Source organism: Helicoverpa zea, chromosome 6, assembly GCF_022581195.2.
Source record: "Helicoverpa zea isolate HzStark_Cry1AcR chromosome 6, ilHelZeax1.1, whole genome shotgun sequence".
Classification (NCBI taxonomy): domain Eukaryota; kingdom Metazoa; phylum Arthropoda; class Insecta; order Lepidoptera; family Noctuidae; genus Helicoverpa; species Helicoverpa zea.
In genome coordinates, this window is record NC_061457.1 from 2,793,274 (window position 1) to 2,808,963 (window position 15,690).

Below are 15,690 nucleotides of genomic sequence, written 5' to 3' on the forward strand. Positions count from 1 at the left end.
AACATCGGGCATTGAATTGAGCTGTGGTAATACGTAACAGTTTATGTGGTGAATATTAAGCTATAATATATAAAAAATAATGAAGGTAATTTATGTATTTCTTCATTTATGCACAATATAACACGCTAAATAAGGATGTAACGTACACTACTGAGAAATACAGACTAATAAGATTATGTACCTTATCAAATAGAACAATTATTTTATTCCACATCCGTCATGTCTAACATGCATTACATAAAAAGGCGACTTATTAATGCAAATCCATTTATATTATTCCAATTCATATCAGTACTGCATAGTTGCATTAATAAAATCAGGACCTTAGGTGTCAGTCAGGCGATCAATGTCAGGCATAGAGTGGCGAACTAAATCCGAGGCGCACGCTTATACAAACTGGTCACAACAATGTATTGTGACGAACTCTTAGCTGCAGTAGCTAATTATAACAATTTGTAATTTGTGACAAGTTGAAATGAATGAGCGTGGCCTGAGTCGATCGTGATCTTAATTTATTTGACTGTGGCACTAATTAATTAATTATTTTAGTTTGATTGACAGTTTTATCGATATTATTCTTATGGCTATTTTATTTTATTTGAAGTGTATGTTTCCGTAACTTTCACAACAGAATTAAAATTGTCGCTAATTCAAACTGCATTGACTTTGTCATTATCTAATTTGACAGAAAGAGCAATTGCAATACATAGCTCTCACCTGTAACTTTTCTTCTACTCATAAAGTTACCATATATAGGTAAACTTTAGAATTATATCACAAAAGTTAAAGCATAAAATTTTAGTTATTACACGTCGACGTGAAAGCCTAATGTGTTAGAAAGTACCTGTAGACAGTCAGGACACTTTCACACTTCATATTTAACTGCGTAGTAAATTGTTTTTAGTACTAAAATTATCTCTTATGTGCCAGTCTTTCAATTATTAGCTTTGAACTTGTTAGATAAGGAAAGTGATTTATTTTATTCTTCCTTTGTGATGGCTGAAGAGATCTGCAGTATATATTTCTATAGCAGTAAAATAATGTCTTCAGCAGTAATGGGATGCATATTATGGTCTGTTACTACAGCCTTATCTATAATCACTCAAAAATGTAAAAGAATATACCACCACTTTTTGCTTACGAAAAGTACACATCGTTCATTGCTCTGATAATAATTGAATTGATTGCTCGGGTAATAATTGATTTGATTGCACAATTGTTCTAGGTAGAAAACGATAGTTATAGACGAATCACACTACTCGGAATCGAGCGTTTACACCATTGTTAATTTTAAGAAAACTGGCATAAGCAACATTTTATCAGAAAATTCTGAAGTCATGTCGATAATATCACTAGCATTATTTCTTAGAACGATAAAACCAATGTTTTGTTTCACGTTTTCCTGCAGAAAACTAATATAAGAAGGAATGTTGCATTTATTCGATATTTCACATAACGTTTAGCGATCCAGCTGTGAGTTTTCACACCTCTTCTTTGTACTCTTTAGAAATAATCAGTCGCGTACAATCAACCTTACTGAACTGTGCCAATGAGCCTTCATGCAATTTTAGATCGTATGTACAGGGGTTAAGAGTGATTATCGAGTGTGGGTTTTTGGTTAAATGATAAGGTAATGTGTTGTAGACTGCTCGGAGTAGTTCGTGACTGTCTTTGTATTGTTATTATGTTACACATTGTTGGGACGTTCAGGCAACATATTCTTAAGAATATATTTTGTAGATAACTGGTAATTTGAAGACGACTTGAATAAAAAATAGCCATTTTGTCAAGTTTGTAGATAGAACCAATCTACTATTGATGTAATTTACACCTTTTAAATTATCTTATAACTAACAAGTCATCCAAAAACCTTCGTTAAATTAAGAGCACCCAATATTTTTTACAAGATCATCTAGTTAGCGACCACACAAAACAAAAAAAAAAACATTAATCAGCCGAACACCACGACAATGTGTCCGATTCAAAAACATGCCACAGATATAAGAAGCCTCGCAAAAAGCTAAGGGCACTTACCGAAAAACATCACTTCAATTGATTAGCTTTTTTATGGCCACGTTTCGTAGTACGCAGATAAATGATAGTGATAGATCGTCATGAATCATGGTGTCGATGACCTTAGCACAATGGTTAAGAGTAAGTACTTGTGTTGTGTGATGGTTGTTACACCATAAGATGATTTTTTTATGTCATCTGTTGTTTGCTTTGTGATGGAGCTTGGAGGAATAATGTTGGATTGGTTGATATGATGTGTCCTTGTAAATAGTTTTTGCAAATGTTACGAATTTGTCGATACAACTATAGTTCCAAACTGATGAAGAAAAGTTTTCCCAGCAGCAATTAAGAAAAAGAAATAAATTATAAGTAACTACATTATTTTAACTCTGTAACTGAACAGAACACTAACATAAACACACAAACCGACAACCATTTATCAAATATCAGTAATTTGTAAAACAATCTCAATTTTCCGTTTCATAACTTCAACAATAGCATGTAATTCGCGGTGCTCCTGCGCCGATGACGTCAGCTGCGCGTGCGCAATTACCTTCCACTATAATCTGGGGATCTAAACAGTTAAACGACAGTTTCGGTACCGTTAGGCCCGGTTCCCACTACGCCGGACCGGCAGATCTGCCGCGCCGGTAAATCTGCCGGAAGGGCTAGTGGCTGTACAATTTATATGAAGCTATTCACATTATCCCGGGTCCGGCATTTTTGCCGAGCCCGGCATTTTTACCGAGCGTTTTGTCACTACGAATTGCCGGCAGAACGACCGGGCCCGGAGTAATGTGAACGAGTTTGTGCCGGTATCTGTCCCCCGCTCGCCCCGCTCGTGCTCCCCTCGCCCCGCCCGTGTTCCACTCACGTCATTCGGCTCGCATTTTCTGGTAAAAGTAGACGTTTAGCATGGATATTCAAGCAGAAACTTTAATTACGCTTGTCCAAGAGAGACCTGTTCTGTGGGATAAGACCGAAGACGTCTATAAAGACAAAAACTTAAAGTTAGCAGCATGGCGTGAAGTATGTTTAATACTGAAACCAAACTTCGATGAACTGGATGAAAAAGAAAGAAAACAGTACGGTGAGTTTTTAATGTTTTATTGATAAAATGTAAATGCATTGATAAATTTTATTTTATAGCTGCTGCCTGCCACGGAACGGAACCAATATCCGAAACAAAATAATTAGTAAATGATGTCCGTATAGCGTTGGCATTAGGGCCACCTCGACTTGACACATTCCGATTCATGGGTGTCGTTTCTTGTTCTTGTCTATGTTCTATATTTTGGTAACTTTCAAAATTTATACCATCTTTTTCTCTTACAAAATTATGTAAGACTGTACAAGCTTTAATTACTTGAATTGCTGTGTCTACGTTCAGATCTATAGCTCGATGGATTATTCGCCACTTATTTGCCAGAATACCAAAAGCGCACTCAACATACCTTCTTGCTCGACTTAGTCTATAGTTAAAAATCTTTTTATCAGTATTCAAATGTGTACCTCCATATGGACGTAGGAGATTAGGTGTTAAAGCAAAGCCTTCATCGCCAATAAGTATAAACGGTAATTCTTCGTGCAAGTTTTCATGAAGCGGTCTAGGCTTTGGTACATTTAAAGTACCATCATTGATCTTTTGCCAGAATGTACTATCCTTTAATATAGTAGAATCGCATTCCTTGCCATATGAGCCCACACTATAGTTCGGCCATTCAGAGAATGCGTTCCTGACACGTCGCGATTGAACTGACTGAATTATAACATTCATTGATTATTGATATAATAATGTTGTTTTAATGCTCCTCAATTGTTAAAACGGTAAACAACCAGCAAAAATATTTTTATCGTAACTGCAACGCCATTGCAAAGTTACGTCGTCAGTTCAATCGCGACGTGTCAGGAACGCATTCTCTGAATGGCCGAACTATAATAAAAATAAATCGGTACTCTGAATCGACAACTGCCATTAATACAAAAGAATAATACTCCTTGTAATTAAAGAACATAGAACCACTCTTGGCTGGTTTCAAAATTCTGATATGTTTGCCATCTACTGCTCCAATACAGTGAGGAAAGTTGGCTTTTCTTTCGAATCCTGAAACGATGTCCTCCCATTCTCTCTCAGTATCAGGCAGCTTAAGGAAATCTGTCTTTAGGTTTTCCCAAATGACGTGGGTCATTTCTTTTATTAGTTTACTTATTGTCGAAACGCCTACTCTGTATGAGTAATGTATTTCTTTGAATGAACATCCTGAAGCTAAATATCTGAAAAAAAAAGTATTTTTTGTTAATACATTATTACTTTATACGTCACCAAGAAACAAATTGTATTGTTTTATGATATTTTTTTATTGATTTCAGGAAAACAGGTTTCAACTAAATGGAATAATATACGAGATTCGTGGCTTAAGACAGTAAAGAAACAAAAAGATGAGTCTAAATCTGGATCTTCGGCCAAAAAGACACGAAATTATTTATATCACGAGCAATTAATGTTTTTGAAAAAAGTCTCCGAACCTCGACCACCACATGAGTCAGTTTCAAAAAAAGCAAGAACCGAGACTGAAGTAGGCATGGAATCAGATTTTCGTTCACCTTTAATTAAAGATAAAAGAAAAATTGATAATAAAGAGGTAAATGACAGGATGGTAAAGTTTTTGGACTCCAGAATAAACCCAGAAAAGGAAAACCATCATCTGTCTTTCTTCAAAGGCATTATACCAATCTTGAACACTTTAACTATCGAAGAGACTTTAGAATTTCAAGCTAGCGTCATGACAATGTTGCAAAAAATTAAAAGTAGGAATAATGAGAGACCAAATTACGGACATTGGCGTGATTCATATAATCAGATGACCGGACCAGATCAGTATTCTGGATACTACACACATAATAGCGTCAATCAACAGGCAACACCTACGCAAGATCAACACCACCCTGGATACTCTACGCAATGATGATGATGATGATGATGATGATGATGATGTTCTCCTAGCCGATTATCGGCTACGGCGGCTGTTCTCATGTAAGGAGATTAGCCAGCTGCGCAGGACATATTATAGTGCACGAGCATTTGCGCAGACACAGGTGCACTCACTATTCCTTAACTCTCATAGCCCGATGGGACGGCAATCCGACACGACCGGAAAGAGATCAGGCGCAGGACCGACATTTACGTGCTCTCCGATGCACGGGTGTATCAATCACCACCTTCCAGGCTCCGGGCTGCTATGTGAAAGTCTTCTAAAACCCACAAAGCGATTTCGGCCCGACTCGGGAATCGAACCCGAGACCTCGTGCTCAGCAGCCGCACTTGCGACAGCTAGACCAACGAGGCAGTTACGCAATATAATAGTAGCAATCAACAGGCAACAACATCTATACCATCAACTTCATCTCAGTCATCGAATCCGATTCCAGCTTCGCCATCAGCATCTAGTAATCATTCCATACATTCCCAAGACTCAGATTACTTAGATTTTGAAGGGTTTTAAGTTTGAGTACAAATAAATACATAAATAAGTTATTTGCATTTTTAATTCATAATGATTATCAAATACATACACCCTCCCACACACACACATTATATATATTCACATTCATACATAGCAAACATTCATTCATTAATTCAGTCTTAAGTAGGTACCTACGTCAAAACTATTATTACGCAATCTAGTGCATAAAATAATCTTACCTTAGACATATGGCTAATCTTTGTTCTGGGCAAATACATTCTCTGAAACTTGTATCTCGTACTCTTATGTCTAGTCGTCCCAGTAAATCGTCAAAAGTGGTTGCTGTCATTCGAAAATAATTGAAGAACTTTGATTCGTCTCTTCTAAGTTCACCCATTAATGTTTCAAATGTTCCAAGTGAAAATCTTTCCCGTAAAATAGGGTGTACCCAATGTTTTCTTTTATTTTGCCTTCTATTAAGATACCACCACAACACAACAATTTCGTCGTCCATTGTGCGCGCAGGTCCAAATTCAACTGAGGTAAGTACTTGACTGTCTGAATTTCTTCCGGGATCCGATGTAATGTGAACACTCTGTCCGGTGTCCGGTTTCCGGCAGGTCTGCCGGTCCGGCGTAGTGGGAACAGGGCCTTAAAATATCGGAAGTTCGGTTCTAAACACTGCGGTTTTGTTCTGGTAGCTACCGATTTACCATGAATTTGGTCACTTTGAAATTTATTGCATTTCAGGGAAATACGTATACCTGAACTGTATACGAAAAGAACTCTAACGTGCGTGGTTAGAATCTAGAGAGCCTTATTATACTTTTATTACCGTTTTAAGTTTACTTTAAACGCTGTTATTTTTGTAGCCACCCATAATTCTAACAGTGTAAAAACTATTTTATTACACAACAAAGACAGTAATAAATGTGTGACCTATGTCTGGCTGAGCCATTATGGTTGACAATGACTAGATATGTTATGCACCAAAAGATACCGACAATGAGACATTCTGACTTCAAGTCCTTAAAGAAACTCGGAGTTAACAAGCTCTGTAAGTGTGACTTGTTCTTAATGTAATGTTGTAGTAAATTTTTTGCAACGTCCTAAAAAGGAACCGCTCGACGTTCGCTCGAGTATTTTTTATTACCATCCATCACATGTACACTTTAAACAGATGTGAATAGAATACTATAATGTTTAAAGTCACTAGCTCCAGGGTCTTGACCTGTCATAGTAAACTCTTGCGCAACAACATTCTTTCAAACCTTTTGTTCGACACAAAACACGTGTTACAATTTTTATCGTCGCCCATTACATTCGGAATGGGCCACCGATTAGTGTTGTCCACTTTGTGCAGTATCGATATAAAACGATCGGTAATTAATCGATACTAGTTAATATACGGCGTCTAGGGGCAATTATGCGTGGTTTTAAACACGGTGTGATCGTAATTGCTCTGAATTAAGTTGTTTCTGTCATGGCTACGTGAGCCGTTACTTATACCGACTCCTCCCTTAAAAACCGGCTAATTGCCACGCTCTATATCTATTCAATTTATCATCGTATCGAATAACGGAGACTAATTTTACTCGCGAATTTGTATCGTAACAACCATCTTACATAAACAAAATTGAATTTTCGCTGTCTAAAAGGTTAAAAGGCTTTGTCCAATTAACGTTGTCAGAATACCAGTGGCCAGTATGAATTTATTGCTAAGAAATCAAACAGTCAATTTCCTTATACCGATAAATATTTGTGATAGTATTTATGAAGATAGATATCTTGTAATGTCCAACGTAATATTTATGGGGTAATTATTCATGAGTCATACACACCTTGGGTTATTTGGCAAAGAAAATATTGCAGCCTACAAAATATGCAGCTAGATATTAATAGTGTAACTGGGTCATTACATACCGTGGTCGATGAAACATGAATCAGAGAAGAGGATCTCTATTTCATCGATATCATCCGCATTGATTTCCCAGCACTAAAATTCAGGCAAACTTTATTTCTCTGAAATAAAATCTTGGCAATATATAAAGATGGGAACCGTTTTTGATTAAAACCGTATCTTAAGGCTAAGCGTCGGAAACTGGCACGCCGTATAGGGTAAAAGGCACAACCGACGCACTTATCCGACCTACTTTCCAACATAGAGGTGCTTTAAGTCATAAACATTCTACGGAAAAAGACTAAACCTTTTTGGGCTTTTAACCTCATTTTCCATTTTTAAAAGGTGTAATGTACTTAACCTTTTTACTTTGTACGTTTCTTTCGAAAGACAGGGATATATTGGTTGTAGAAATAGTTGACGGCCAAGATGTAGACAAACTATTAACGGTATTTGTTAGATAAAATATCGTTCAATTCTAAGTCTTATCTTCAGCACATCTTCAAGCACCAGTTTCTCTAGTTGTGTTCTTGACAGAATCGTCACACATCACCTGTCAATCGCTGTACGCTAGTGCTCGTTAGATGCGCCCGCGCCGAGCACGCGACGCGCAATCCCCGCCGATTGATAGCACAGATTAGCTTTCTATTATACCTACCCACTTACAGCTGCACCTATTCATCAATTATAGCTTAACGAAGTTTACCTAGGGCCTGGTTTCCTGTGGACGGTGGACGGTAGTCTCATATTTATGCGACATCTTTGCATCCTGTTTTTGCTGTCTATTCAGTTCAGTCTATATCAGATTTTTGATTCTGTCAAGTTGAATTACGAGTCACAGTTACTTATCATCAATCGAAATTCTGCCTAACATGTGTGTCACGTCCACTTGCCCTAACCACACATAATTCTACAGTGAAAGACCTCGTTAATGTCACTGTCCACGGATATTTTACAATCAGACATGTTGCAACATTGCAAAAACAATTATTATCTCACACAGTTTCTCTAGAAACCGTCTCTGCAGTTCCACACCTGGTTACGGCTGTCAGCCTATCCATCAATCAGGCTCCAAGTAAAGTTGCTAGCAATTGCCGGCCACTGGATCAACTGCAACAGGCAATCGTGTGTCCACTAACCGACGAATTTACACCCGAATTTAGACTTTAACTCTTTGATATGAAGTTGCATTTACGTTGACGAGATTAGACATATGGTATCGACGAAGGAACAAATCACTATTAGCACGTGAGGATAGTCGGTACTCTTGCCTTACTTGTAGAACTTACTTAGGTAGTAATGCTGCAGTTTATCAATGGGATTTGTTGTGGAGCCGCTATTTCGTTTGGACCAAAACAGATGAACAAATTCATTATTTACTGACATAAAGCCGTGTTATTGAGTAGCGGGTTTCGTAGTATTGATCTTGTGTTTTGCGCAGTTTTGGTGCTTTCGACGCACTACACTTGGAGCCCTCGCATCGAGAACTTACGTGTCACTCGACCAATTTTCTCAAGCGTCAATATTCAGTACCATGACTTTACAATTTAATTATAAAGAGTTTGGTTTCAAAGGGTTTATTTTAATTTAGAAAATGCCTCTTAATTAAATTGCTGGCTCCACCTTAATATTCTAAAGCTCGTTTAAATAGACCTCGCGACAGGCTCTTACAAGGTATTGTGTCTATCCTCCAACCAAAGCTAGCGTAATGAAGACATTAAGATTCTTGCCCATTTTGGGTGCACGACAGTGTACCTACTCCGCAGGTATCGCAGCATCATCATACATATTCAATTGGACTATGGGTGTGTAGGTTTTTACATGAAATATGAGAACTGCAGAAGTTATATGAATAGTTTTTTTGGTGGATTATTCCGAATTCGAGGAGTAAAATACCAAAATGGCGGACTGGTAAAATTTAACAGTTTTTAATGGTGAACTTATAGCTAGGTTTAGTTTTTATTACATCTTGCGGTAAGACATGGAATTTAAAGTATGTACTTCTCTTTCCTACATGAGAATAAAATCCACATTTTTATGGTATTTTACTTTAAAAATAGTAAACATTTAGTACAGGAAAATGCTACTAGAAACAATTTTTGATAAACTTTTTAATAGTTGACATATTCGGAGTTCTCAAGTAGGGAAAACCATGTCTTCTGTTACTCATCTGTAGTTTGTTGTAGCTGTGGGCTTTCGCGACGCCATATGGTCCCTGGGTTTAACCTCACGCGGTTCAATACCTATAACTGTATCTTAGTATGTACTATAGCTGATTTAATCCTGAAAGAATTTTATTTATCTATTTTTATTTAGTTAGTTAGAATAGTTTGATCGGAGTTATAAAGATGCAAATTTTAAGTAGACTTTTTACGGCGAGTATTTTTTATGAACTATTTTTAACAGTGTTTATAATTTACAAAATTTAGAACCTATATTACTCTGAATTTATGTATTTAAATAAAATAAGTATATTATGAGGATGTTGTGACTCAATAATTCAGTTTCTTTATACTTTTTTCATCTTATTTCAACATAAATCGCTACGCATAAAAATATAAATAAATAAAGCAAACCTCTTTGAACTTGCAACTCATATAATATTATGTCACGCATAAAGGAAACTCCAATCATATCAAATCATAATTAAAAATAAAACAGCTGACGATCCAACGTTCGAAATTCAAAACGACAAGATACATAAATAATATTTTGGCGCCGTCTCGTTTCTAGACTGAAAAATTGTGATGTTTTATAAAAACTGGCTATTATTATAGAAAATGATTGACATCAATGTCGTTTATAAAAAGACTGGTTGCTCTCTGTTGCATCGCATGCGTTATACAATTTGAAATATTTAGTGCAACGATCAAATTACTCACAAAAACTGTCGCTGCAATCCCGATAAAAGTCTGACTATTTATCAGACACATAGACAGAAGAAAAGAAGTTTTGTTTATGTATTCGTATCGATAAGTTTTCTAACATCGATTTTGTAACATAGTATTTGTAACAACATAGAATTTGCATAAGTTGCGTTTTAAAATGCATGAACACGCCTATTTGCATGTGTCGATGTTAGATACGTAACTCTTATAATCGGTTTAGCTATTTTTATGCAAACTGTTACCGTATTTTATGTTTTGACAGTAAAACGATCTGTTAGAAAGAATTATTGGACAAAATTAAATGGTTTTTATCGGATTATGTGTGGCAGTTTAATTTATTAGGTATCTATACTAAAATTATAAAGCTGAAGAGTTTGTTTGTTTGTTTGAACGCTCTAATCTCAGGAACTACTGGTCCGATTTGAAAAATTCTTTCAGTGTTAGATAGCCCATTTATCGAGGAAGGCTATAGGCTACTTTTTATCCGGGTTCGTGCAGAGGTTTCCACGGGATGCGGGTGAAACCGCTAGCAGAAGCTAGTTAGTTATAAAATATATAACTTTATAACTATATTTATTGTTTTATAATTATTTTATTGATAATGTTTTACTTACTACCGTTATAAAAACCCTTTCGATGTTAGACTTATGGAAATACTTAATTTTTTTGGTTTCGAAAATTGATTAACAATTTTATTTATTTTAATTTATGATTTCAAGTAGTCTACCTTGTTACTATTGTTGCTCGTTTCACGTCAATTTAATAATCTGCATAGAATATTTTACGATATACAGGACCATGGCAATTTTAATTCAGTTCAGAGGTTGTAAATTAGAGCCAATTTATCATACTAATGAATTTTCATTACGCCAAAATTGCCTTATCAATAAATAAATGTGCAAATATATTCAAATTGTATGATTCAGGTGTTAATTATTTTATATTCACAGAATAAATCTAGGATTGAATAATTATAGTAGGAATTTTCATGAGTAAGGCCAAAATAGAAAAACAAGAACATGTCTAAAACATACGAAATTAACTTCCGAAACTTATAATCATAAAGTTTAATGTTAACACGTAATTTAACAAAAAGTAATCATCTATTCGCAAAACCAACAAAATTACGTTCCGTTTTACGATAAAAACGTCAGCGAGACGCCATAAACCGAGCTACTATTAGTGTTCTAATATTTATTACGAGTTCTAGACTGGAATGAATCAACGTCCGTCACTACCTGGCCGCTAGCCAAGTGTTGCCAGTAAAAAAAATCGCTAACCTTGGAACTAATTCCTGACGGACGCCCCCCACATAGTTCAGCTAATTAAACACGGTCTTTATTAATTACTTTTATGTTATAATTGTGCCAGACGTTTTTGCTTGCGTGAGTATTTTTGTCTGTTTTGTATCCTGTCTTTTGGTTTAAGATACTAGTCCGATTCTACAGATTTAGGGCCTAAATGTTAACTAATTTTGGGGACTGTATTTTTCTGACGCAAATGGCTTAAAAATCGAGCGTAACTCGAATCATCCCCTCGCTTAACATTTTGGTAATATTTCACCACTTTAATTGGGCTCTATATGAAAGTAAATGGCTTTAATGTTTCACAAGTGCAATTCACAAGCACGAGGCAGGCCTGAAAAGTTTTGCACAGGTAAGTCCCCCCAAAAACCCCCAAAAACATTGCGGTTTTTCTATCTGTTCACTGAAAACTTCAAGAGCATACGCAAAAAACGAAATGTTCTGTCTAGACGGAAATATCCTGACAAAACTGTGTATAAAATGAAAAGTTTTCATCGCTAGAGTGGCAGCTTTCATCAGTCAGAATAGCGTAGTGAAAGAGTTTCACGCATAAAGGCGTACCATCCGTTTGTAGCTTTTCAAGTATTTTTGCCTGACTTTTTACTTAAAATTGCCCTGAAGGGCTAATAATAATATCAGTAGGTATGTAGGTAAAAAAATAATCGGAACTTTAAATTAAAAATATTGACTGCTGCTGCTGAGTTTTTTTGGTTATTGCGTCTATGAAAAATTAGGTATTTTTTCTTTTCAAAATTCTTCACTTTAATGTTGTGTGATACTAGTACCTACTGTTGATTTCTCAACACCGAATCTACCTTTTCGTCTTATGTCATCAGGTCAACGACCTCACGGAGGCCTATATGAAACAAATACGTGTGACAGACTATCCGTCACTGTTTCATTACTCGTTTGTGATCGGCCGTTTTATTAAACTTCGGCGTGATTAATGAGAGTACTGAACTCTTTACTGTACTGTTTTTTCCTCAGGATAAGGTATCAACACAATATGTAGTCCTGGTACTATTGGCTATTGGATCTTGTATATTTCCATGACAACCAGCTGATTGGTCCGATTGATTGGTCTAAAAGCACCAGAGATTATAAATTGTTAATATGGTCTTCCAGCTTGCTTTTGACAGAAACAGGCTTGTAGCCATTCTCTAATGCTATTTTATATTCCACATTTTCTTTCAGTCTCATCTCATCTCGATGAGACGCTCTCTCATTTCCCAATATTTTGTACTTTGACCAGCTCTTAAAAGAAGTATGTATGCACCTGACAAAACTTACCCTTTTGTTACAACTAGCAGAATAGTTCACAGCCTTGACTAGAATATCTTGTTTACTCTTCCATGTAGGTCGGAATACAAATTGCATCATATTCTAAGTCCATCCATTAGTGAGTGAAAATGTTCAGAATACAGCTGGCGGTTTCAGGGAAGGTACAGTGCCAAATGCAGTGTTTATTGGCCACACCATTCGTACTGAGAAACCACTTTCAATGTTAATTTTAGTATCATTTCCGTTTAGATTTGTCTAAGGAGATTTATGCTACTTTAGATTTGTATGCATATACATAGGTGTTGACACGGAGAGATGAGACGGTTTAGTGTCATATTTTTCAATTCCAGCAAACTAATTAATCTTCTCACGTAAAGAACATAGCAAAACCTATAATTATGTAGAAGAGTCCTATTTTAAAAACTAATAGGTGTAAAGCTCTCCAATACATTAGTTAGTCATCTTGACTACTATGTAAATAATCGTAAGACATTACACGAAGTTTATCTACACCAACTATCTAATACATATTACCGTGGCCGTCACCTGTCAATACCAAGTCTGCACATTCACACCTGCAACCTTGAACCTTCACTAGAACAAAGAATAACCCTTTCAACCAACATAAACAATATGTTAACCAACAAAAGTGACATTGACTGTAATGAAAGTTCATACAGGAATGAATTTTATCCACTGCGCAAACTTTGTCAACTTATAGTTAAATAAGTTTTATAGATACGTATATTTTTATTTTGACGTGCTTTAGTACAAAAAAGAAAAGTTATTGATATCGAAAGATGTTTATTTTGTAACCGATTGTACGGTCACAGTCGTCATAGTAGGCACGGCGGCAACGCGAAACCGGTTCACTGACGCGAGCTCTGCTCGCCGCGCGTGAGAATAGTTAGTATCCATGTTTTGCTGATTTTAGGGCGGACAAAAGAATGGATTATTTTTTTTACTGATGATGCAGATATGTTCTGTTAATCATTCTGGACCACCAGTTTTTTTGTGCACTGCTTAAAATTCATTTCTGTATATGGCGTAACCCGACTTACAGTGGTTATGACTATTTTTACGACAAGTGTAATACCATAAAATCCTCCGATTATACCTTCACGGTTTTCAGATAAAAATATATTCTACGATTAGTGCTGGAGAAATCTTTAAATTGATTACTATTTTAATAATGTTTATTTTGTAAGTGGTGTTAATATTGGTATTTCACAGCTTTTATCTTCGATTTTATGTGTAATATTGACGAGAGTTTGTGGTAATGACCAATACGCAAATTACTGAAATAGCTTGCCAAATAATATGCAATAAGGATTGCATTCACCTATCGGATTTAGCTAAGATTTAATTATTTAGTATTTTATTTCAATTATAGTATTTTTCTTAGTATCTCATTCCAACAACAGAAATTCTGATTATATCACAGTATTTGTTAAAACATAGTGCTAAAAACATAATATACGTACTTAGTGCTAAAAACATACACTATCAAAATCATACAAAACACTCCTAAGCTTAAAATAATGTAAGTAACATATTCAAACTACCATCATTATATATAACATACGTCTACTGAAACCGCACCTGTACTAATGTGCTCCTGAAGCCATGTCTATGATAACTCGACTTTTGGAGTGTTTTATTTGTCTGTGAATATTATGACTCACTAAATGATTGAACTTGAATTCTATAATGCCTGACGTCAATATGAATGCTTTATTTGATACGTTTAAATCATTTTAGACGTGATTTTACAATCACGATAATGTAGCTCAAAAATCGTTTAAAAGACGCTATTAAAGCCAATGTTTATTTACTCTTCTTTTGCTGGTCATTGAGGTGTTCGAACAAATGCGCATTAATCATCGATATTACACTTTCCATTGTAATAAACTTTCCATAAGCATACGGGCTTGTCCAGATAATCGCATAAAATACACATCTAATCTATTCCAAAACTTTCATCCTTGCAAACCGGTACAATATCTCAGCTAAACCAACAATGAGAATTAATGTCACGTCACAATCTGGAGTAAAGACGGATAATGACCGCTCCAAGTTATTTACTAACCGCAGTACGAAGGGCACCACAAGTTTTGCTTTCTAAGCTCTAAATTACGAGCAAACTAGTTCATTCCACGTTCGCCTCCGTACAGGAATTGGATTTAATAAATAAGGTTTTATTGTGTTTTATGTCTACGATTTAAGACAGGTAATCTTACTTCGAATGGCGTAAAGACTGTAGTTCCGGTGATAGTAAAATTTTAAATGCGACTGCCGCATTTATATTCATGGGAGATTTATGTTAAGAAAAACAAATGACGATACTTTTTCACGATAAGTCGTAGTCACTTCGACAATAGAGTGACGTGTCGAAGGGCTCTATTCTAAAAGTCGTTCGAAATAGGGTCGCTTGTGTCACGGTCCTTTACAGGAGATCGTTCGACACTTTCTCCCGTCGTGCGACATTTGCGCAACGGATGGTGTCGCGTCGATTTATTGTCGCCCTAGATACATCGGTCGCGTAATGTCTTATTGGTGTCGAATTTTTCATCGTTCAAGATAATTGCTGTCGTTTAACATGCAATGCGTCGTTTTTATTACGACAGATATGTAGGTACATGAACCATAAGTCTTAACTTCCCTGCAGTAAAATAAACAACGACAATTCAGCTCTTTGCATACATTTATTAAATATTTTTACGGCAAATCCTCAAAAAAGTACAAAATACCTAATAAACTACTATAATTTGTAAATCATTACACCATTGATGGTCCTACATGATCGATTTACAAGTATTACAACATTATCACGTAGCAAA

The 15,690-nt window shown here is 35.8% G+C and overlaps 2 protein-coding genes across 16 annotated transcripts in view; one reads left to right on the top strand and one right to left on the bottom strand.

The window, feature by feature from the left end:
• The window catches only part of LOC124631145 (rho GTPase-activating protein 23), a 334,067-nt gene that overhangs the window by 208,305 nt on the left and 110,072 nt on the right, over window positions 1-15,690 (top strand). The window lies entirely within an intron of this gene.
• Window positions 3,105-6,129, bottom strand: LOC124631146 (protein ALP1-like). The gene is made up of 3 exons (XM_047165360.1): window positions 5,717-6,129; window positions 3,951-4,287; window positions 3,105-3,721 (listed from the first exon to the last, which is right to left on the bottom strand). Exons 1-3 carry the CDS (start codon window positions 5,989-5,991, stop codon window positions 3,152-3,154), a joined length of 1,182 nt encoding a protein of 393 aa, XP_047021316.1. The 5' UTR covers window positions 5,992-6,129; the 3' UTR covers window positions 3,105-3,151.